The following is a 24,615-nucleotide window of genomic DNA, read 5'->3' as shown; positions in this document are numbered from 1 at the left end:
TTGGTAGGTGGTAGGAAAACCATAATAGACGGTCTTTTGTCCACTGATTATTATAATGCAGATATTACCGAATGTCTGTAGGTAGAGGAGGAACAATGAATAGGATTGTCATGATCTGCTCTTTGAAGGAGACTGAAGAAACAACAAGTAGTCACTGCGGCTGTGGATGTTACATTCTATAACTCGAGGATGAACTAGAAACGACGAAGCTTGGCAACGCCTACTACGGCTGAACCACCACAACCAATCAATCTTTCATCGCGTCTTCGAGCAGTGCTCGACCCGACGGAAGGCCGCCGCTGTTGGCCGCATCCCGGCGCATGAAGAGCGACTACAACTCCAATCAGCTACCACTCAACTGTTGGATGAACCCCCAAACACATAAAATTGATCCCAAATTAACCTAGAAACCAATAAAATGCCCTCTCCATCATGAAACAGCTTATGCACGTGAGATTATATTTATAAAGTAATCTACATTAATTAATATCCCTGCTGCTGCAAACCTGACCTGCAACCCAACTTAGCGCTGCTGCTCTGCATCTAGTTATAAATATATCCCCCTAATATTACTTAGTATAGTAATCCAACACGTTCTATCTCTGGAAACCGCACTATTCGGGTGATATTAATAGGTTTAGTGAACTACACATGACCAATCACACCCCCCGGAAGTTTCCAACAGGTTGGAATGGATCGTCCGGGAACATGCTGGGCTGGGATTGACAGCGGTTGCTGCCGCTGCGGCTATACCCATCTATTTCTGGGGTTGGCAAACATCTATATTCAGCTGCTGCATGTTCTCAGTGATGTAGTCATGGCTTCAATATTTAAGTATTGTGGAAGTTCCCGTAGAGGTGGTATTCATCGACAAGCACTTATAAATTAAAGCAAAAGCATCATCCAGAAACCAACTCTTCGCAATGGCAGCCATCGAATATCCATCCACCCCGGCCTCTATCCCCCTCCACCATCACCAAGCAACCGTGGAAGCATCTCGATCTTCTGATGCCGAGAGACGACAGAAGGAAGAAAAACTGGCCAAAGCCAAAGCTAATGTCCAACGTATTATGCAACTATACCACTCTGGGAAGCCACTATTTACACGGACACTCTTGAAGGACCTTCACGAGCAGATCATTCAGGGAAAAGACAAAGTTAAGATCCCAACTTGGAATGGTGAGGCAAAAACATACAGCCTCGAAGTTCCTAAAGACCTCGCCGAAAGATGGTAAGTCCATCTGCTCCAATCAAACACAGTCTGTCACTCTAACAGAGGAAGCAGGCGCAGATATAACATCGACTATAGCAGCATCCAGCGCTTAACAATGTTCAACTCACGCCTTCTCGATCTGCTGTTGGACCCCCCGACCCCTGTCTCCATTACGTATGTGCGCGACCCAAGCCCTCCTGGCGTCACCCTCAAAGAGATCGACGATACATTCAAGCTGGTCCGCCGGGAATGGCAGGAAAGCGAGACATGCTCTAACCTAGAGGGCTCTTTCGTGAAACCGAGGTTTGATCCCGAGGCAATCACAATCACCAAAATTGTTGCCTTTGGACTGGGAACCCTCGGCAAGAACAACCTCGGGCAACTTCCGGTCCGCTCTTATGCCCAACATGCTGCTACGTTGACTATTGCCGCTGTTTTGAAAGAACGGAATATAAGTCAAGGTCTTGATGTGCAGTGCTTTAGCCAGGATCCGTGGTACAATGAGACAGATATTGAGTTTCTGGGAGGTCTCGGTATCACGGTGCTAAAAGACCCCGAGGGATTTTTGGAGATCGATGAGCAGACGCTGGTGTTCTCTGTTGGTCCCGATATTCCCGTTAGGCAGATCGTGGCAGATGTGCAATGGCCGGCTGCTATGGTTTGGAATAGTCCGCTTTCAGAGGTACAGATAAATCGGGGCATGTATTGGGCGCGGTGAGTTATTCTTCTCTTGCGTCCATACTTTTTGTTCTTGCTAATATGTGACTTGTGTGTAGTTGTCCGATGGAGGCTGATCCTGATTCAGAGAGGGTCGGTAGTATGCTGCGCAACTATGACGGTGCGCAACTGGACGATCAGGCTGATTATTTTGGGGAGTTGACTGTTTATGCGAGAAGGCCGCGTTCTTAGTATACAAGCGGGGAAGGGTGTGATATTTCGTGTTTTGGTAGTGCATGCGACAAGAACTCCCATAGTCATCAGGGTTTGTAGGTGGTGTGAATAGTACCTGATAGTTTTCCTATATTCCGGTTATTCACAATCAATGTCCACCCTATTCACATTGATGGCATTATATCTCTGGCTCTGCATGAGCCTCATTAAAGTTATAGTATAGTCTCGAGATAATTCAAAACGTATAGCAAAGAGTCGAATCCATCCAGAAATTGATATCAACTCTCATCATGATGATAGATCCATTCAAGCAACATTGTTGCTAAAAGGTGTCTAGAGGTGATCTGGTACTAGTAGCCGATGTGTCGGCCAACATAGCTAAAAAGCTGGTTCTAAGCTAATATGCAGGTTGACTGCGCCGTTTGCGGGTTGCTTAAGAAGGAATCAATCGTGGAGTCTATGAACCTGGACGATGAAGCAGGGAGCTATTTAGTGAGAGGATAATGCGTAAATTCCTGTTGGCTAATTGTTCCTGAATCTAGAGACGGAGAGGATTGTAGGTTCAGATGATTTTGCATCAACACTGAGGTTCGCTTGTAAGACAGTGAAATTCGTTACCACCAGCTGTATAAAAGGGACACAAGGTTGTTTATCGTAATTCCTTGGAGATACTCTGCCATTCATTGACGCGATGCAATAGGAAAGCGCCCATGGCACGTGATCGGAAAGCGGACGATCCCTTATCCGTTGTGGAACAAGTCCGGCTTCATTTTCCTTCTTTTTCTCTTGCACACACCATCTTTAGCTCTACTCTCGGTTTCCTGCCAAACTAGGTGTAATCCTTGTATTTCCAGCCAGGCGTTGAACTCGGTAACCAGTTTTTTTTAGGATGAAACAGACCTTATGTGCTATCTATAAGGATTATCACTGAGACTGTCTGGAAACATCACTCTACTTCCTGATCGTCCTGGCACTAAGAATGACTGGGGCCGATAAGTCACTCAGGCCCACCTGGCTAGCGCTACGGCAGCAGCCACTTCCCCAGAATGGCCGATCGCCAGTTCAATCTTGCTGATACCCTTGGACATCGCCACAGCGTGAGCGTGTCCGTGAAGCTGAGCCATGTTAGTTGATACTGGAAATCAATGGTGTAATGGCCAAACATACCTTGACATAAGGATTCCCGCTTTCTTCCAGGATCTCGAAATTTTGCATCGCAGCCCCTGCACCCATAGAAGGCACCCGGAAGCTTTTGAAAACGGCCTCTTTGGCACTCCACCGACCCGCAAATGCGGAGCGTGGGTTCGCTGCCTTAGAACAGTAGTCTCGTTCTGCAGGTGTGAAGTTGCGCTGCAGAAAATTGAGGTTTTCAATGTGGAGGCTCATGATCTCCTCCACGTCGACTCCAACGCTGGTTGGTGTCGTTGCACCGGAGCGCCGAGTAACACGCTCGAGCAGAGACTGAACAAGCGCAGCGGTGACATCCGATCTCTCGCCTACACTATCTGGAGTAGGAGCTTTAAGTGGAGTCTCCGCCCCGAAGGAGTCATCAGCAGCTAAGCGACTGTCCGGGTTAAGGAAGACACTTTGCATAGTCTCAGCACTTTTCCACGGTGGATCACATTTGACTTGGACCAAGGAGTTCTTCATTAGCCGTGTGACAAATTCTACGTTGGCTGTTCGCTGCCTCTGTAACACCCGAGTTCGGTAGTCTTCAAATGTTGCAGTCGGAACGGCCGAGAAGATATACCTGGGTGATATCACCACAGCCAACGCACCCTTTTGACCAAAGCCGAAGGAGGTAAGCATGGTCGCCTTCATGTCAGGCACCTTCATCGAATCCATGGGATAGACCAGATGCTTAAACTGTCGGAGCTGCTCATCTATATTGTCTGCGTTGCGGTTCCCTGGGACTATGCTGTCGCGGAACATTTGTATGCAGCCGTTAAGTTGCCAGGCGCCTGCAGCTGCCTTGGGATGCCCTGTCACGGATTTCTGACACACGCATAGTAGTGGATTACCTCTCCGTCGACCCAGGTGGTTCATTTGAGTGTTAATCACCTCTCCCTCGTTAAGCTCATTAGCTCGGGTTGAAGTCCCATGGCTCGAAACAACACCTATGTCATCGATCGATAGGGCCCATGTTGCTAGTGAGGCTCTTAGGGGAGAGATGCTGGCATCTTGCACGCGGATACTGTTAGCCCACCGGTTCTGGGCATCTCGTAGCCTTGATTTAATTCTTTCTTCGGTTGCACAGATGGTACTCTCAGTTTGGCACGTGCTGCTCACTTGCCCATCCCATGCTTGCTGACGAATTTCGGCTACCTCTCTTTCGAATCCCGCACGTCGAATTTCAAGATCCAGTAACGGCGAGTGCCGGGCGTCTGCTGATTCTCGTGCAGCCGTCAGGATGCCCTTGCCTGGGGCCGGGATCGATCGGCCGATTTGATCACTCGCCATTTGCGTGTAAGCAACAATGCCATAGATTGGCAGCCCCATCTCAAGGGCAAGATCAGCAGCCATCACTATTTGTACTCCACAGCCAGCTGACTCTGCAAACCCGCTACGGGAGCTTGTGGTAGGGCGAGAGAACTCTCCCGGAAGACGACCTTTAGCCAACTCCTCTTTGGTATTTGCAGTAGCCTTGATGCCGGCGAATTCGTAAGCGACTTCTTCTCCAAAATCATCACACCCGCCAACAATAGCAACTTTGCACTTCCCACTCTTAATAGCTTCGCATCCGCTGTCCAATGATTCTATGGCTGTGGCACATGCCCCGACATGCGTCCTGAGTGGACCCGAGGAAGAAAGAAGGAGCATGTTCACCCATGCGCCCATGGTGTTAGAAAAGTGATCAAGTATAATATCTCCTTGGACTGGCCGATCGAGATACCGGTCGCGGTACATGCTCTGGATCGTCTTCATAGGACCGCCCCCAGTACCTAAGCAGTTGGCTACCTCAGAGACCTGAATATACTGATACATCTGGTACGGATCTTGGATGCCAGCGGACAAGAATGCCTCCGAGACGCAGCAAAGAGCATACAAAGTAGTGGGGTCGGCCTCCTGAACAATATCCCCGGGAATGCCGTATCGCAAAGGGTCCCATCCCTTGGGGACCCTTCCGCCCACTAAAGGGTGGAAAGGAATTGCCTTGGGCACCATTACCACAGCACCCTTCTTCATGAAGACACGATAATTGTCCGAATTTAAGATTGGTTGGACAAAGACATGGTCCCCATGGCGCAACTTGAATGCTTCGGCCGCTGACTTCGAGCTCTCGAACGGCGGCAGATCATCTTCGATCGCAACTTCATGCATGAACTCTATTCGTGATGGATCGTAGGTGTTGAGTCCATCAGGTTCAATAAAACGAAGGCCAGAGTTCTCTATAATCTGTTGGTGGTACCTTTCAGGAATCTCGTCATCCGAGATCGGCTCGCTTGTCACGACATCGATCCATCCAACGTATGGCTGGCCCTTGAGATCGCCTGTAATGTGTCTGATCAGACCCATCATCCACGCCATCTCAACGTAACCTTCTAACGAGAATTGACCCTGGCTTTCCATTTCCCATCGTGTGCGTGAGCTTCCCCATGGCCCAAGCTCTGAGAATCCTACGATGACGACCGTTTGCGAAAGGTCAATCATTCCTTGAAGATCGGGAAGCCTCGCCATCATATCCTCCTGCCTCGCTATCGAAGGGAACCCAATATTGAGGTTGGCTCGCTTATTCCTTACTTCTGGCTCCTGTGCATGAGAGTTTGCCTGCTGTCCGTGGAGGGCTGCTTCGTGATGTATCTCCTCTTCCGCCAGAACAACACCCAAACGAAGATTTTCGGCCACGGCCTTACGACTCGCTGCGATATGTTCCTTTAAATTCCACATGGCCCCAAATCCGCCAGTTAGATCTGCATATACAGGTGTCTCTTCGGCAAGAGCAGTGATGGCCGGTGATAGCAGCGCCAGGATATTGAAGGCCATCTCGGCCCTGCTAAAGGTGATGACACCGAGCTTTTCCATCTCTGCTGCTATCATATCCGATGAGCGCATCAATCCAGTTCCTCGAGTCCACCCCATGACGGCTCCACAGATAGTGGCATACGTCGACCAGCTTTCGGAGTGGAATCGATTGAATAAGGACTTGAGTCCAATCTTGGCCTCCGCATAAAGGCCGTCTCCACCGAATGTCCCTTCATTGCATGACAAGGGTAGAGTCACCATCGTCGGTCTGGTATTTATGCGTCGCTTTTCCTTTTCGCGACAAACGAGACCCACCAGCCGCAGGAGGTTCACAAGCATCCCTCGGAGGGCAAGTTCCTGACGGCTGCCTAGAGTGTCGGGCTCACCGGTTTGTGGAATAGCGGCAAACGGAATGATGCAATCCACGTCATTACGAGCAGATGCTTCTGCGCCGTATATATGTCCGATTATAGCCTCACAGTCTTGTCTGCTGGCTTGGTTCATTGGGAGTAGCGTCAAACTAGCCCCGCGAGCTCCGTACTTCCTGAAGAGACTCTGGTAGAACCTAGCCGTCGTGGAGATTGTACGGCTTGTAGTGACAAGGACCCTTGCACCACCGGCAAGAAGCCCTTGGATAATCTCTACAGCAATGGAACCAGGACCGGCACCTGTCACAAGGACTGTTTTACCAACATAACTGAAACCCGTGGTGAGGCCAGCATCCATCACTTGATGAAGCATCTCAGTAGCTTTTGCGTCGTACGTCCAGTCCTTATCGACGTTGCGTGTTCTAATATGCACAAAAGGGGTGGGCGCTTTGGTACCGGTACGAGAAAGATAGCCTCGGCGGATTACGTCCGCGTAGCTGCATACCGAGCGACTTGTTTCCATATATTCCAAACGTCCTGAGCTGCGGATACTGATACTTGGCATCAAAGGAGGCAATGTATGGATGTGTACAGGGTCAGTCGCTTGAGCCCGAATTCCTAACTTCAGGACTTGGTTCAACATCACAACATGGCCTTTCATCTCGCAGGCTGTGGAAGTCGACATCTCCAGTCGATGTAAGATGATATCCGTGCAGCCAGGGTCCCAGCGATTCAGAATCCGACGTAGGCGACCACCTTTCTCTGAAAGCACCGCGTCTTTAGATCCCTGTGAAATCGCATATATCCACTTAAGCAGGTCTTCACGGACCCAGTTCCACGAAGAATCATAGTGTCTGACTTGCTGGAGATTAAAGCTAGGTCGGACGCCTTGTAGGAACTCCTCGCCAAATTCTGCATTCCACTGGTCCAAACTTTCTTGCAAGTCTGATATATGATCCACCGACTGTGCCGAATCCCCATGATCGCCAGGCTTGATCTTCAGATAATCTGCAAGCAATCTCAGCTGCTTGTGTTGGAGATCTTGTTGTTCCTTTCGAAGTTCACTGAGCGCCACTGCATCTATTGGAGTGGGCTCCGAGTATCCATTTTCGTTATCTAGTCGTCGCTGCGTTGGCAACATAGTTATCCCTTCGAACTCCGCGTATTGACCAACGAGGTTGTCCAGATATGCATGCGCGGCCCCTGCATCCGCCAGACGAGATGACGGCTGCACAGTAATGGCAAGGCATATAGGAATCATTCCATCAGCGCCCTCCAAGCCCCACTTTGAATGCATGTACATCTGTGCCGATCTCTGGTTAAATCCTGCCGGCATTTTGCTTGATATAAACCTGGATATCAATGCCGACATCTGTTTTCCTGGCTTGCCCGAAAATCGTCCCTGAAGTGCTTCCACTAGGTTGGCCAAGGACATATCTTCCATGCTTTCCGGGACGCGGCCAAATTCGGCGACCAAATCACCTATCAGCTCATTCTGAAGAGTGGACTTTCCTGGAGAAGTCAGTATGTTGACCATGAAGTATTGTTAATGGAACACACCTCCCGACAAATTCCGGATCGTCGTGTCCATTGGCACTTGGTCGAAAGAGCACCGCAACTTCTGACCCGTGATCGCTAAGAGAATGTGACGCGCCGAAAGTGAAACTTTGGCGCTGGGTACATGAGCAGAAGTCTTTATAGGGGTGAAGGACAGGGATGCTGCTACTGATTCTGACTCTCCATCAGATCGAGAGCCTTCTACGGCAACGGCCAATTGAGTCGAAGTCGATGCTGAGGTTGTCCTTTGAATGGTGGATGGCAGCCGCACAGGGTCTGGATACTCATAGAGTATTCTGTTCCGGTCATCTTGATACGAAATAAATTGCAAATGCGACCACTGCGATGGAGTATGTCGATCATGATGTATCGAAGCGGACTTTCTAGCCATCCTTGTGAGCGTACTCCGCGGGCCGATCTCGATGAACCGCTGCACTGGCGATGGTCTCCGGAGAAGCTCGTTCTGCGTTTCGATCCTGAGCATTATCAATGGCTGAATCGCAAATTAGTGGGAAGTGGAACTCACCATCTTACTGGAGATGCTAGCTGATACCTATGAGCGGCGTTCAACATATCGCACTTGTGCTTAGGAGAGTCAGGGAACCTACGCAAGTAGCTCGATGAACAACCTGTACGCCAAATCTTTCTCCTCATGCCTAGTGGCTACCTTGCTGTGGGTGGGTGAACCTACTATCCCATTGGGAGCCATGGAAACAAGCTCTATGGGTGGAGAAGTTATCAAGTCGGCGCTTGTAGGTTCCTTGCTAGAAGGCTTAGAGCGTTGCGAGATTCAGATTAAATTTGGGGCAGGCGCATGAGAGAAAAAGTCGGCCAATTACATTCTCGATAGGGACCATCCTGGTAATAGGCGAATACCGGAGCCACTACCGCCTGGTCGCGATGTGAGTATAGAAAGACTACCCCCGACGACTGCGCTTCATGTACATCGACATCTAGGCTGCCAGATGTGGAGGTGAAAAGTACCAGGTCTCCTGGCCTCTTTTCTACTGGAGTCTATTTCCAACCAGTCACAGGGAACCTGACGTGTTAAAAGCCTCCGGGTGGCTAGGCACTAAAACTCCGTCTGCGAAACTCCGGGGAGGACAAGTGTGGGTGTAGGGCTGGGCCTGGCCAAACTCCGGCCAGGCAGAAGGGTTTCAATAAGATTATGCAGAAGAAAGTGGGCTGTTTCCCGTCATTGACTACCCCGGATCAGCAATGCATCTACACACTAGTGGAGAAAATTACTGCAGGAAGAGTCTGACCCCATATCGCGATCTCGAACTGACTAGGAGCGCCGTCGACAACGCAAAGGATGGACTAGTGTGTGCTGCACGAAAGTCTACCTCCGACTCCAGAGTGATGAATCAACGAGTGGACTATGTTATGCTTCAAAATGAATCACTGAAGATTAATAACTGGCTGGATCTTGCAAAATAGCGAGGTCGGCATGGCACTTGAGATTTCCCCTACTGGTGTGGCATATTCAGCACCGGCAGATGCCATGTGCGCTGCTCTCTCGCCCTCGCCACCAGTGTCTGATACGTCATCCCCAGCTCGTTCTGTTACAGCTGATCTTTATTTCGATCTTATAGACAGCAAGCTAGTTTTACCGATTCCTATCAAGCACTTCCCATGCATCCAGTCATATAGAACGGCGTTTATATCGCACTTCTCTTCTCACCCCAACATTTCGCAGGATTCAGCCTTGTTATGTTTGGCTTTCATTGAGTTTCTTCTTCCTCAGCAAGGGCTTTCCAGGTATTCACTAGCAGCTGTATTGCGAGCTTTTGAGGCCGAATTCTTGCACGGCGATAACGAGATACATTGCCTCATCGCGGAGTTGTCTACGGTCGCTAGCGAACGGCAGAAGTGGTTAAGGATCTATTACGATGCTGTTGAGGCCAGTGGTGATATAACATGTACAGCCTCGCGCAGCCTTTCCAGGGGCAGCGCTTTATTAGACCATGTGCAGGCTAGTGGATTTCGCCTAATGGCCGTATTTGGTGGCCAAGGTGAGGCAAGTCGGACATGTGTGCAGGAGTTGGCAGACCTATACACCACATATAGGCCTCTACTGGAGTATTTTATTCAGCAGACTGCTACTTTACTTTCTGAACTCTCTAGGCTTCCAGATTCCTGGTTCAGTCGCCGTGGACAGTCACTGGACTTGATGACGTGGATCAGCGACGTATCGACTATCCCAGAAGGTGAATACATAGCCCAGGCTCCAGTCAGTGTTCCTGTTATCGGGCTGCTGAGCCTGGCACGATATACAGTGACCTGCCGGGTTCTGCACATGGACCCAGGGCAGCTACGTGCGATGCTTTCGGCAACTACCGGGCACTCGCAAGGTTTATTGATATCCACAGTCATATCCGCGTCCGACTCCTGGGATACATTCTATACAAACTCTCACCTTGCACTTGAAGCTTTGTTTTGGCTTGGATTGGAATGTCACCAAACTGCGCCCAATAGCTATTCGAGAGTGACCACGTCCGCCCTGAATGAGACAAACGCTGCGCCGTCATACATGCTTATTGTGCGGGGTGTTTCTAGGGAGCAGCTTGGGTCTATACTAGGTCGCTTGAACGAAACGTTACCGCGAGATGAGAAAATCCAACCAGCCTTAGCTAATGGGCGTGACCATTTTGTGGTGGCAGGGCCAATTGCATCCTTGGTGCATTTGGATAGTCAGCTCCAGAGCATGAAAGGCCCCGACACTGACACTAGTCGGGTTCCCTTCAGCAACCGGAAGCCGGCTATTCAACATGGATTCCTACCAATCAGTGCACCATTTCATACCGAATACCTTGCGAAAGCTGTCACAGCCTTGAAGTCACGGTTCCCAGGACAATACATCGCGAAGGAGCAACTAAAGATTCCCGTCTACCACACGTCCACTGGAGAAGATTTGCGGAAGCGTTGTGGGAATATACTGCATGAAATTTTCAATGCCATTGCTCGGGAGAATTGCGATTGGCCCACAGCTTTATCTGGAGAAGAGCTAGTCATGTCACCATCGCACATCATCGTTTTTGATCGGGGTGGACTTGGATCGATGGTTCAAAGGATTGTGGAAGGGAAGGGCGTCCGCGTTATTCAAGGTGGCGATCTCGAGACTCGTGACTCTGATATAGGTACCATGCGAGATCTATTCTCTCCGCGCCTGCTCGACTCGTCTTTGAGGCCTCTTAGCTGGGCTCAACAGTTTCGACCGCGTCTGACCGCAGGATCCATACGGACGCGAATCTCTAGCCTTTTGGGTACCCCTCCGGTGGTTGTAGCTGGTATGACACCCACTACTGTTCACTGGGACTTTGTTTCTGCCATAATGAATGCTGGATATCATGCAGAGCTTGCCGGAGGTGGCTACAGGGACAGCTCTGACATGACTACCGCAATCAACGACCTTGTTGCTCATATCCCCGCTGGTCGCGGTATCACCTGCAACATTATATATGCTAAGCCCCAAGCCATGCGGTGGCAGATTGCATTGATACGTCGACTGTCTCATATTCGCGTGCCTATCGATGGTATAACAATTGGAGCCGGCGTTCCCTCCATGGAGATAGCATCGGAGTATATTCGGACCCTCGGGCTGCGCCACATCAGCTTCAAGCCAGGATCGTTGTCAAGCATTCGACGGGTGATCGACATTGCCAGGGCACATCCCGACTTTCCAATCATACTGCAATGGACAGGTGGGCGTGGCGGAGGCCATCACTCTTTCGAGGACTTCCACGCTCCGATACTCAGTACTTACGCGACTATTCGACAGCAGCATAATATTTATCTAGTAGCTGGAAGTGGGTTTGGTGATAGTGAAAGTATATACCCTTACATAACTGGGCAATGGTCACTAGCCTTGGGTTATCCGTGCATGCCTTTTGATGGTGTGCTACTGGGAAGTCGTTTGATGGTAGCTCGGGAAGCGCACACCTCATCTCCTGTCAAGGACATTATCTTCAGGACATCTGGTGTTCCTGACTGCGACTGGGAGAAAACGTACTCTGGACCTGCTGGTGGAATCATCACGGTACAGTCAGAACTGGGCGAGCCCATCCACAAGATTGCAACCAAAGGTGTGAGCTTATGGGCAGATATGGATCAAACGGTTTTTAGTCTGCCTCGGAAAGACCGCATTGCATACCTGGAAAAGCACCGGAGTTCGATAATACAGCGCCTGAATGCTGAATTTGCCAAGCCGTGGTTTGGCCGCAACAGTTTGGGTGACATAGTGGACCTGGATGACATGACTTACACTGAAGTGTTGCATCGTATGGTGGAGCTGATGTATGTCAACCAGCAGAAACGGTGGATTGACCCATCGTATGTTGTCTTTACCATGGCCATGGCCACTCGAGCATTAGAGCGCCTACTTCGGGTTGATACCCTCAAGTCAGACCTCACACAGTCGGTCCTATCCGAAGCTCCGATGCAGTTCCTCGACGCCTTCACCGTTGCGTGTCCTAGTGCTTCCCACGAGATCATGAATCCAGAGGATGTTTCTTTCTTCTTGATGAGGAGTAAAATGCCAAACCAGAAGCCAGTCAACTTTATACCTGCTTTGAATGATGACTTTGAGTTCTATTTCAAGAAAGATTCACTTTGGCAGGCAGAGGATGTTGATGCTGTTGTCGACCAAGATGCTGAACGAGTTTGCATCCTACAAGGCCCGGTGGCAGCTCAATACTCCGTTCGGCAAGACGAGTCAGCAAAAGAAATCTTGGACAATATAATGAGTGGCCTCGTTGAACGTATGCAGCGTGATAGCAGTACCGACACCTCTTCGCCTAGTTCAGGCAGCGGACTGATCACGCCAGAGTCTTGGTCCTCAGTATCGGGTGCCAAGGAGATTGCTATGGACGAGCTCGCCCTCTCATCCACAGCTTCGGAGACTACGGATGATCGTTCCCTTTCAGTGGGTGCCGTCATTACCAAGAGCGAAAACTTATCACCGTGGCTACGGGCCATCTTCGAGGACAAGGTCATCTCTCGAAATCGACGACGCCAAAAGAATCCATTTCAGCAGTTCATCGCATTGTACCCGGACACAAAGGTTCGATACAATGCTGAGCATTCAGAGGCGTGTGTGACTGTTCAAGATCCGTGCGGAGCTACTTCTCTCATGAAAGTGTCATGTCTCGATGGCCTCGAGATCAGAGTAGATCTCTACCCCCCTCAAGTCTCTGATCCACTCCAGTTGGTGTACCGGTATGATCCCAACGGCATCCCGTTCGCGCTTACTGAGATCACCTCGAAGCGAAATGCACGTGCGAGGACATTTTATAGTAATCTGTGGATGCAGAAGGCCGATATTGGCATTCAGGAGACTTATCACGGTCGGGAAATGATTCTCACACGCGAACTGGTGGATGGTTTGATCGCCGCGGTGGGTCCGGCATTCCCGGATTCCCGACTGATCAAAACAAACTCGGATATCCTGCCAATCAGCGCTGGGGTAGTCATTGCGTGGGACGTTATCACCAAGCCTTTGGTAACTGGAGAGATCGATGGTGATTTATTATGTCTGGTTCACCGTTCTAATACATTTGAATACTGTGCCGGTGCAGATACATTACGTGTTGGCGATGGTGTCAGCTGTCGGTCGCGGGTGCAAGCTGTGTATGTGGAAGATGCAGGCAAAGTGGTTGTTATTGAAGCCCAAATTATTCGATCGGGAAAAGCGGTCATGAAGATCACATCTACGTTTCTGTATCGAGGTTCATTTCGCTCGGAGTCGACATTCAGACGGGAACAAACGCAGTGGGCACTCCATATCAGGTCAGCCCTGGAAGAAACGGTCCTGCGGCGTCGCCCGTGGTTTCAGCTGCACGATACTGCCACAACTCTTGTAGGCAGAGATCTTGTCTTCAGTATAGAGACTCATGAAGTGGACAATGAGAGTGGTTTCAAGAGCCTTCGTGTGACCGGAACCGCTTGCTTAGATGATGGTGGTATTCCGGGTCAGGAGGTCGGATTTGTTGACTTTGAATGCGCTCATTGTGCTGGAAATCCAGTGCTGCAATTTCTCGAGCGCAGAGGGGGTCCAGTGAGCAAGCAGACGATGCTACACAAGCCAGGGTGGACTGGTCCCTCATCTATCGATATCCAAATGCCAGTCAGTAATCAAGCATATGCTGAGATATCCACGGATTACAACCCGATACATGTGTCGACCATTTTTGCCTCTCTGGCAGATCTCCCGGGCACAATATGTCACGGGATGAGTACCTCGGCAGTTGCGGTAGCGGCATTGGAGCACCTAGCTCTCGGGGGTGATCGTTTGCGTCTTCGACAGTTTGCAGCGAAGTTTACCGGAATGGTTATGCCACTGGAAAAGCTGGTCGTCCATATACAACATACTGGAATGATCGATGGGCGCATGCGATTGACAGTTGAAGTTGTCCGAAAAGATGGCCAAGAAAAGGTGTTGGAAGCAGAAGCCGTGATTGACCAGCCTGCAACCGCTTATCTCTTCACTGGTCAAGGCAGCCAGAGCAAGGGCATGGGCATGGATCTGTACCAGTCAAGTCCGGTGGCCAAAGCTTTGTGGGATGAGATTGATGCGCAATTGTTTGCGTCGTATGGTACGTAATCTGCCGATGCTGCGACAAACGCTTACGGAAATAGGCTGGTCTGTTTTGGAAATTGTCAAGAACAATCCAAAGTCGGTTACCGTCCACTTCGGAGGCAAGCGAGGCCGCCAAATCCGACAGAATTATCTCGCCATTACTACGGAGACAGTGCTCGCCGATGGGTCCCGTGTGGAGACCCCTGTTCTGCAGGGGCTCAGTCCATGTTCGACCTCTTACACATTCACTGATTCACGGGGACTGTTATACTCTACCCAGTTCGCCCAACCGGCGATTTTGCTATTTGAGGCAGCGGCAGTAGCCGACCTCCGTAGCAGGGGCTACATATCACCAGATGCAATGTATGCGGGTCATTCTTTGGGAGAATTCGGGGCGTTGTCCGCTCTGTCCAATTCAATTCCCATGGGAGCTCTGGCAGAGTTGGCGTTTTACCGGGGACTCATGATGCAGGCATCTGTGGCAGGGGGCAACGGGAACGCGTACGGCATGGTGGCGGTCAATCCTAAGCGTGTTGGACGATGTAAGTTACACGAGGCTGCTACAGGCTGGGCTTGGGCTAACTGTTCAGTCTTTGATGAAGCAGGTTTGAGTAGGCTGGTGCAAAGGATTGGTCTGGCTAGTGAGGAGCTTCTCGAGGTAGTCAACTATAATATTGACGGTGAGCAATATGTGTGTTCAGGGACGGTGAGTATTCGAGCCTCTTTGCCTTGTAAATGCTAATGTATTAGGTGACCAATCTTTGCGTGCTTGGGCGGATGCTGGACTACATCTCTCAGTCCGATGGAATGGAGTTACAACATGACAATATAATCCATCGGCTACTTTCTAAGGCAAGAGAATTATCGCCGCCGATACAGCTTCGACGAGGGCAAGCCACGATTCCATTAGAAGGTATCGACGTGCCCTTCCACTCGAGTCACCTGCGGTCAACTGTGGACCGGTTCCGACAGTGCTTGCTCCGACCGGGGTTTCTGGAGGGAAACGTGGATCTGGAAGCACTGCGACGGTACATCCCCAATGTAATGGCGCGACCATTTTCAGTGGATGAGGAGTATATTCGGGAAGCATACGAGAGGACACACAGTCCCGTCCTAGAAGAGATGTTAAGAAAGGGTGTGTGAATAGATACCCTAGAATTCCATCACTGCGTACGCTAGCTAGTTCCACAAACACCAACGATACTGTCTTTCCACTTCTGCCACCATCGCATCCACATTAAAATACCACACCCGATGACTCCTCTCCTTGATATCTGCAAACGCACGATCCATATCCGCCCCAACACTCTCCTTCATCCACTCATACGTCCATCCCACCTCGCGACTACTCCTCACCAACCACTGCGACCGCTCATACCTCACCCTCGAATACGCCCTCACCGCCGCCTCCAACGCCCCATTCACCTCCACCCCGCGATCCACATCCTCCCTTGCCCTCCTAATAGCCGTAACCAGCGCCAACGCATCCTCGACCCCCATCCCCGCTCCAGCTCCATGATGCGGCGACGACGCATGCGCCGCATCCCCCACCAGCGCCACCCTCCCTTCCGCATACTTTGGCACCGGACTGTCATAAGTATCAAAAACAGCCCACTTATCCAGCTCCTCAGGCAGCAGATCAATCACAGCGCGCACAAACGGACCCCATTCCTGGAACGCGTCCACGACTTCACTCTTCCTCGCTGGTGCTGTCATCCCGGAATGCATCCAGTCATTTGGATCCTGCACGAACGCAACGACATTCATGAGCTGTTGCTTCGCGACGGGGAAATGCAGCACGTGTGCTCGTGGCCCACAGTGCATGTGCTGTCGCAGGGCGCGGTAGCGGCCTAGTTTGCTGATTGCGGTGGTCATTGGTACTAAGCCCCGAAAGGCGAATTGGTGGGTGTATTGGGGCTTTGTCCCAGGGTAGAGATGGGTGCGGATGAGAGATTTGATGCCGTCGCAGGCGAGGACTATCATACTTCGTCAATATCATGTAGCTAGGGATTGATTAATTGTAGATGGGAAGAAGTACATACCAAGATCACATTCCACCCTCCCCCCATCACTAAACCCCAATTGTATCCTCCCTGAAGGGAGATACTCATACCCCTCCACCCGCTTATTATATTCCACTACTCCCTCAGGCATAAGTTTCATCACTTCATCGAGAAACTGGCCCCGATGACATCCTTCGAACCCCCTTGGGCCGGCATACAACTTGTAGACTTTCCCGGAGACGTGCACGCCTTTACCCTCATCCTCGCCTTCCCTATTATTATTATTATTATCTTCAATTCTATCTGAGTAATAATCCCCTCTGATCCCCCTCACATCAACACCTCCTCCCTCTCCACCCTTCGACGTCCCCCAACATTCACCCCCCGTATACGTCCTAAACCCATCCACAAACCGCATACAGTAGTCTGGATCTTCCGCTTCGCCGTTGAGTGTCGCTACGCGCGCTACGCACTCCGCGATGCGCGGATCCATGAGCGTCATGCATTTCCGCGCGCAGGTCGTGAAGCCGATTCCGGCGCCGAGTTCGTGGGTTGTGGGGGATTGTTCGTAGATTTTTATGCGGAGCGTTGTTAGGTTTGAGTTGGTGGTGGAGGAGTTGGGGATGTTGAGAAGGCCTAGGGCGAGGAGGGTCCCGATTAGGCCGGAGCCGATGATGGCGATTTCGATGGGAGGGCTTTTTTCTGTCATTGCTCCCTTATTGAGGTGGTTGTGATGGATGGTGTGTATGTCTGATATGATAGAGGACGTAATCATTTAGTGTATACTACTAACTAACAAGTTTACTACTGTTGCTGATAGTATCTACTTACAGAGTAAACAGTAGTAAGTAAGTAAGCAAGGAATGCTTAACCATGTTAAGCATCTCCATCATCCCAGTCCTAGCTAAAACCAGTGTAACACTAAAGACAGAATAATAGTAACACAATATGTATGTACCCCAGGAACCAAACCAGCACCTACACGAACCGGTTTTAGGAATTGAACCAGGACCAGCATCGTAGCTTAGCTCTTGTGCTACGTCACACAGTCCGCAGTTCCCTCCCTTCTTCCGTTGGTTGTGGTGTTGCACAGAAACTGGAGTACAGGCTAGGATGTGATTCCCGGATGAAGGAATATCTTGTTCGGAGGGGAAATTAATGTTGGTCGGGTTGGGAATATCTCTAGTCCTATTCTTTGTGTTTTGTTTCTGTTGGTTATGGTTATAGTTGTGGTACAACTGAAAGAGTGCCAGTGATGTTCTGAACCGAAGCGTAAAGATTCTCCGTTAGGGCAGGAAATATATTCCGGATCACATACCATCACTACTTAGTACTAGTATCCTGGTGGCGTGTCTCATGCACTACTATTGAACTGAGTGATTTCCCTTCAACATGAAACCCGTTTCACTATAATCCATGTCTGTCACACCTGTTCCTTTTTTCCCTCTTCAATGTTGCACACATGCACCCCTGAAGTACAATGCTCTGTTATTGTCATGTTATGATGTGGTGAGTTGTGTGTGTTGTATTGGTCCGGTCCGGGCCGGACGGGCGGACGGGCGGGCGGCGACGGAACAAACAAAATAAATGAACCAAGGAACATATTGTACGGGCGGACAGACGGAAAGATGGAACGGCGTTTACAACATTTCTAACTTTCCAATTAAATGCTTAGCTAGTATCTGAGGGGTCAATATGTGGTGTTTTAATTCTCCGGAAGACGCTCCTTCTTAATGGGTTGTTACACTGTGTGTGTCTGGTTTGTGTGTTCGGGGATATGAATGCGGGAGTTTGGTTGACGGACGGATCGGGGATTTCTATGGTTTATTGTTAGGGAGAATGGAGTGTAGGACTGATGGAGGGGGGAGGACAGGTCAGATGGGTGTGTAGTGTAGTGCCCGGGGCAGGGGTTGAACTGTGCTTCTCCTTTGCTTCTGCTTTTGCTTCTGCTTCTCCTCGTGGGAGTGCCGATTACGGAGTTTGGGATGTGGGATTGGAGTGGGGGTTGAGGTGCATGTTGCATGTTGCAGGTGGAGTGTGAGGTGTCATATTTGGGGTGAGCAGTTTAAATCTACTTCGCTTCGTAGATGGTGTTGATTGTGCTGGGAGAGGCAGAGGCAGCGAGGGGATATTGAAGGCAGATGGATGGGAGTAGAGATACCCCCATACTGTTGGAGGGTTACTGTGTTATCTACAATTGAGTTCGAACTACTGTAGATCGCGAGTCATGTCTATCTCGTTATCATTTACTATCATGGCACGTATACTAACTATCACCCAACATACTCCACCCACTCCCTCCACCGCTCATCCTCTCTCAGCCCCTCCATTTCCCATCCATCCAAACACAGTAGCACTTCTATTCCCGTCTCTTGACGAAATTCCTCATCTCCCACACTGCCATACCAGTCCCCCGCCGGTCCGATGTAGCAACCGCCTGGCAATACTCCCCCTCCCGGGCGACGAACTCCCTCGCACCGTCCCATTGCACCCCCCAGACTCAACCGATCATAGTCCACATGAGCGATACTGGAGCAACTCAGATCCGTAGCCGGCTGAAACCCGCCCCCGCTGTAGGCAATCTTGCTCTTGTCTGGCTGCCGCGCTAGAAACGTAGCGTAGTCGCGCACAGCATCCAGCGTGCGTAGCTCGGCAACTTGATTCCGAAGTTTCACAGCCAGCGTAGCCAGCGGCAGCGAGGTGATCTCGCCCAGCGGGAGACGGAGGGTAGCGGTACGGATCATGTGTCCCATGTAGGCTGGGGAGAGGTGCAAAGTACGACGGAGGTCCATGGCACGCGAGATCTTAGAGACTTCAGTGGCAGCGAGCGGGCTAGGGGAGTGGTGGAGACGAGTAAGCGTTAGTCGTTGCCAGATAAATGCCGTGAGGGCATCATTGGGGGTGATCTGCACAGGGGTGCTGTGTGACGGGGAGGCGACTGCGGCCTCGGCGTAGATCGCCTGGACGGCCCGTCTGGACAAGTGAAAATAAGCCCATTGGAAGGTGGGGAACAGTGCTGTCAGGTTAGGGGGGATCTTCGGCATGAACGAAGGGAGATACTCGCAGTAGTCGTAGCGGAGGGGCTGGCTGTCATCCAGCAGGGGAATTAGACCCCGGCGGTCCAGGTTGCCCTCGGTGACCTCGGCCTTTGGGATCGATTCGCCCCGCGAGAGACGGGCCAGTAGCGAGGCGATTTGGAAGATGCCACTGGCGTCGATGATGTTATGCTGCGCGGCTAGGGTGAGTAGGAATCCTCCATTCAGGATATTGGCTTGAATGTCGAGCACGGGGGCGGGTTCAGTGTCTGGATAGGGGATGGGGAAGACCGGGTGGGGAGGGGAGAAGTGGATGCTTGGCATTTGGTTGAAGGGAAAATGTGCCGTTCGCAGAGTGTTATAACTGGGGATTTGGGGATCCGAGCGATGGTCGACGTAGCGGATGATGGGGGATTTGCGAACTGGATAAGGGACGACTTGGTAGGCACCGGTTGAGTTGGGCGAGGCACCCGTCTTGATGACCTGGCCTGCCAGAATGGGGAACAGGGTTAGCAGCCGCTGCACGGCGGATTCTAGGTCAATGGTGGGAGTGGTGTTGGAGGCGAGCTGGAAACAGAGGATGGCGTGGGTGTAGGACTGAAGGAGGGGCAACTGGCCCAGAATGTCCTGAGTGTGAGCCATGGCAATTTGTCAATTCTATCGCGATTGATTGCTAAGTTGATTGCTGTTGATGACAGTGATGATAGGGTTGATGTAAAGCCCGGCTGTCAATGGTGGATTGCCATCGCGACCACGCTTGTATAAATAATGCATAAACACCAGGAATAAGAGAAATCACTGGTCACAGGCAAGTTTCACGAACTGCCAACCAGTTCCACAGTCAGATGGCCGGTGCCAGGCAGTTTGGTTCTGAATCCCCTTCCAGCATGGCAGCTGTAGGGACGGTCAACCCGCATGCACAACAGATCAATCCATTGCTCTGTGCGCATTGTCCCTTTCTGCTCTGTAGATTTACCACTTTTGGTAGCATTATTCCTCGTCTAATTTCCCTCAGTGACATGGTGGCATTCTCTTCTGAATGATCCACCATTTTGGCGCCAGTATCGGCCCGTCCGAATTGGCAAAAAGCAAGCATCAATAGTGGCTCCATTTTGCAGACGATCCTCAGCTGGTGATCCACGGGCTGATCGATCTCGGCCCGATTTGGCTGTCTTCTTCTGTCAATTAACCATTTCCAGTAAGACTGGTCTCGTCTGGAATTAGTTGCCAGTCAGTTGGGACCAGGTTGCAGCAGTGGTTCAATTGTAATGCAGCCAGCAGTGGATGGGGCCCACGGGAGAGACGAAAAGGAGACGCCACCAGCCCTGGAATGGTCACCAGAATCACAAACTTTGCACCTTCGCTCAGCTTCCACCGCCCACTACGCTAAAACCCACCGAAATTTAATATAATGCTCATTTATGCCAGACGACTCATCGCTCGGATCTCGATTCTGCACGCACGCCAATCAGGATGGTGCCATCCGACCGGCTGGCCCGAGCGGATCCTCCAGTCTCTGATCTATCGGTGCGGATCCTGCCACTAGCGATGAACCAAAGCTCATCCCGACAGAACTTTCGCCTCCACTTGTTGACAAAATCACCACGTATCCTGTCCTTATTTTCCGTGGGTCGCACAACTCGCCATTTCTTCAGGTCGGACGGTCCCTCACAGACTTTGAATGAACTGCAGCTGCCATTCTGACACACGAATCACTGAGTGTTTTCTTTGCTCCTTCCTCTCTTCTCTCCGGTGTGGTGGACAGCAGGTTGGCTACTATTCTCCTACTTTCTCACTGCATCCGCTCTGCTACTCCGTCCTTCCCTGCAATCAGCATCTCTCCTGCACCACCGGTGGGTCTGGCCCTGAACAATGGGCCCGGTACTTCTGCACCTCGTGCAGTCTGTGAATCCACTAGAGCAGCTCGTGTGCAGTGGTCCCTGTGGCTGGCTGATTACCCATCCAGAAGCCTTGTAGTCGGAGATCACCTTGGAGGTCTGTTCCCACTGATAGCATGATGTCGGTGGCTCCAGTTTATCGTGGATCCCCCGGGAAATAGGATGATTATTCACTCCCAAATTGGCAAGACAATTACTCGTAGAGACAATAGTTTGAGGGACAGCAGAATTCGCTGCCAACTTCTGTCGTCAACTTCCTGTCACCCGGCAAGAAGCTGCTGTGCCTTGCTCACGGTAGGAACCCGTCCAACTGACAACCAGACCAGACGTCAGGGTCTGTTTCTTGCTTTCTTGGTTGGCCTATTGTTGGATGCGAGCTGCTTGCTGCACTGCAGGTTGCTGCAGCTGCAGGCCTAGCACTTAGTATCACACGATCGTACAGCAGATCCCCTCCATGGCGGGCCTCTGACCGTGCCTATGAGCTTAATAGACAAAAGCAAAGCAAGCCACGGTGGTTCCATTACTGCCTTTCCTGCACTGGGTCTTTTGCCGCCTGCCAACCTTCTAGTCTCCATCCCCCCCTCTCAGCACGCTATCGCGGGTCGATCCTCTTCGTTGGATCTTATCACGGCGGCGCCTGTTCATCACATAAGCTGCTGCTGCTGCTGCTCCTGGTTGTTCCTCTGATTTTTACTGGTGTGTTGCCGCTGCAGCCTCGACTCCTACAGGCTATAAGTGCTAGGCCACACTTCCACCCCAGCCCCAATCCCTCTGCGAACTGAGAGTTTCCTGTCTGTTTGTCTCTTCACCCCCTTCAACCATCAACGCTAGGATGGTCTCGACTCCTACTATTTCCCGCCAGCGACCGGGATCCGCTTGCGAGGAATGTCGTCGTCGCAAGGTTCGCTGTGACCGACGACGTCCCCAGTGTCAGGTCTGCTTCGAGACAGGCATCGAGTGCAAAATCAATACGACGAGGCTACCCCGGGGTCCCCGCAAGGGACAATTACGAACACTTCGCACACGAATTGGTAGGTAGTGCTTTGAATACACGTCCCAAAGACAGAGACTAATCGTCTCAGCCGCACTGGAACGATGTCTGGCCGACCAACACCCCGAAATCAACCACCAGATGGCCAGTATCTTTGACGGCACGGTCATTGACTGTGACAGTGAAGAAGATCCGCTACGAGACCTGCCTCCGCTGCCCGATTCGATCTCAGGAACGATGCCCGATCAGTCCAGCGAGGACCGCCGGACTGGGACGCGATCTCCGCGATCGCCCGAATCTCCGAACCGGCCTTCCAGCCTCGTGTCTGACTTGATGCGAGCCGATCTGTACGCTTTTCTTGGATTATTTGGAATGTCCACTAACTGGTGCAGGGACCAACTCTACTTTGATCGGGTGCACCCCTTCGCCCCTATTTTGCAACGCTGGCGCTACCACACCTGGGCGAAGCAGCCTAAGAAGACGGAAGCGCAGACCTGCCTTCAGTATGCCATGTGGACGCTGGCGGCCAGTATGTCGGCCCAATTTCAGCCTCTCCGTGACCGGTTGTATGCAGAGACTCGCCGGATGCTCGACTCGCTGGACCTCCAAGGACCTCCTACGGACACAGCGCCCGGAATCGAGCCAGCACAGGCGTGGATCCTCGTGTGCATCTATGAATACATGCAGCAATCGCCGCTGCAGGCATGGATGAGTACGGGGCGATGCTGTCGGTTGGTCCTGGGGATGCGACTGTATGAGCTGGATGACCCGAATAGTCCAGTTACTATGGCGCGTGAGCATGAGACGGTGCTGGTGGACTGGATTGGGCTGGAGGAGCAGCGCCGGACGTTCTGGATGGCCTACAGCCTGGACCGGTTTATCAGTTTTCACAACGGCTTGCCGTTCACCTTGGATGAACAGTTGGTGAGTGCCCTCTCCTATTCTTGATTACGAACACTTCTAACGTTACAGATCACTACACGCCTCCCTTGCCCGGAAGAAGACTTCCAAGCTGGACAGCCCACCCTGACGTCCTACCTGTCCGATGTCATGTCTCCTTCTGCCCCTACTTCTCCTATTCCCACTGCAACCACCATGCCCTCACCCACTGTCTTTGGCCGATCCTCTCACTCTCAAATTCTTCACCCTCACCCTCCACCACCTACTCCAACTGCCACTCCCACCCTCGGCCTCCCGGATCCGCTCTCCTCCTTCACCGAACTCATCCTCATCGCCACCATCGTCGGCCGCGCTCTCACCCACCGCCAAACCGTAGCCGTCGAGCAAATCCACCCGCCCAACTTTACTCACATCCCCTCGGACAATTTCTGGACGCGACACAACTATCTACATGAACTGCTTACCTACCGCATTGCCACTTTGTCCAGCTACCCGCATGTCGATCCCATGCTGATGTTCGCCCGCATCGTGGCCCAAAGCATGGTGCTGTTCCTGCACAGTGTACTCGAGAGCATTACCTGGAAATCCGGGGATCACTTGCTGGGGATTATCGAGTTTGAGCGGGTATGTATTCTGGCGGCACACGAAGTAGTGGGGTTGGTGAAGATGCAGGGGCAACTGGGGTACTTTAAGGTAATTCGTCATGCCCCTATGGTAGTGGAGCTAGAAACTAATGGTCATAGGTGCATCCTCTTACGCCGATCCCTCTGATGATGTGCACCGAGTTCTTCTCGTCGCACGGGTATCTCGATCCATCGTTCGAGATGATGACGCATGAACTGGTCGAGAGCCTGCATGATCTGGATAGGGTGAAAAATCCCGTGCAGAGTCCGCCGTTGTCGGTTCAATAACATCTATCGTTGATTTCTTTTGTTGTTCTGTTGCAGTTTGATATTGTCATTCTTTTCAAGGGGTTAGGGTATGGTACGGTAGCGTTCGGTGTAGTCGACTGGTCGGACCGGATAAGCAGGGAGTACTCGGGTTTCATTCTTTGGACATTGATTGGGTTTTGCGAAGCAGTTGCGATATGTCATCTGCGAACTTTGACAAAAGGTTAATTACTATACCATTTGCTAATGGTATCATCCGTGCTGGTTCATGGCGGGGAAGCAGAAGAAAGCGAGAGGAAGCAGAAGAGAAAGTAGACGAACAAGAAACC

The 24,615-nt window shown here is 51.2% G+C and overlaps 6 protein-coding genes across 6 annotated transcripts; 3 read left to right on the top strand and 3 right to left on the bottom strand.

Annotated features, from left to right (window-relative positions):
- Positions 1–923: 923 nt before the first annotated feature.
- Positions 924–2,122, top strand: AtWU_03585 (SRR1 family protein; the record flags this gene model as incomplete). The annotated part of the gene is made up of 3 exons (XM_035498697.1): positions 924–1,231; positions 1,286–1,927; positions 1,990–2,122. The coding sequence occupies 3 exons, from the start codon at positions 924–926 to the stop codon at positions 2,120–2,122; spliced, it is 1,083 nt and encodes a 360-aa protein (XP_035354590.1).
- Positions 2,123–3,105: 983 nt separating this feature from the next.
- On the bottom strand, positions 3,106–8,476 carry AtWU_03584 (fatty acid synthase alpha subunit FasA; the record flags this gene model as incomplete). Its single annotated transcript, XM_035498696.1, has 3 exons — positions 3,106–3,219; positions 3,272–7,947; positions 7,996–8,476. The coding sequence occupies 3 exons, from the start codon at positions 8,474–8,476 to the stop codon at positions 3,106–3,108; spliced, it is 5,271 nt and encodes a 1,756-aa protein (XP_035354589.1).
- Positions 8,477–9,442: 966 nt separating this feature from the next.
- Positions 9,443–15,712, top strand: AtWU_03583 (fatty acid synthase beta subunit; the record flags this gene model as incomplete). Its single annotated transcript, XM_035498695.1, has 4 exons — positions 9,443–14,585; positions 14,629–15,111; positions 15,160–15,275; positions 15,320–15,712. The coding sequence occupies 4 exons, from the start codon at positions 9,443–9,445 to the stop codon at positions 15,710–15,712; spliced, it is 6,135 nt and encodes a 2,044-aa protein (XP_035354588.1).
- Positions 15,713–15,748: 36 nt separating this feature from the next.
- Positions 15,749–17,281, bottom strand: AtWU_03582 (FAD/NAD(P)-binding domain-containing protein; the record flags this gene model as incomplete). The annotated part of the gene is made up of 2 exons (XM_035498694.1): positions 15,749–16,545; positions 16,612–17,281. 2 exons carry the CDS (start codon positions 17,279–17,281, stop codon positions 15,749–15,751), a joined length of 1,467 nt encoding a protein of 488 aa, XP_035354587.1.
- Positions 17,282–18,845: 1,564 nt separating this feature from the next.
- AtWU_03581 (FAD/NAD(P)-binding domain-containing protein) lies at positions 18,846–20,249 on the bottom strand (the record flags this gene model as incomplete). Its single annotated transcript, XM_035498693.1, has 1 exon — positions 18,846–20,249. One exon carries the CDS (start codon positions 20,247–20,249, stop codon positions 18,846–18,848), a length of 1,404 nt encoding a protein of 467 aa, XP_035354586.1.
- Positions 20,250–22,337: 2,088 nt separating this feature from the next.
- AtWU_03580 (fungal specific transcription factor domain-containing protein) lies at positions 22,338–24,307 on the top strand (the record flags this gene model as incomplete). The annotated part of the gene is made up of 5 exons (XM_035498692.1): positions 22,338–22,536; positions 22,588–22,843; positions 22,889–23,420; positions 23,469–24,089; positions 24,140–24,307. The coding sequence occupies 5 exons, from the start codon at positions 22,338–22,340 to the stop codon at positions 24,305–24,307; spliced, it is 1,776 nt and encodes a 591-aa protein (XP_035354585.1).
- Between the last annotated feature and the right edge of the window lie 308 nt (positions 24,308–24,615).

This window comes from Aspergillus tubingensis (genome assembly GCF_013340325.1).
Source record: "Aspergillus tubingensis WU-2223L DNA, scaffold_5, whole genome shotgun sequence".
Classification (NCBI taxonomy): domain Eukaryota; kingdom Fungi; phylum Ascomycota; class Eurotiomycetes; order Eurotiales; family Aspergillaceae; genus Aspergillus; species Aspergillus tubingensis.
Note: the sequence above shows the minus strand (reverse complement) of the source record. Positions and strands in the feature narration are given on the sequence as shown.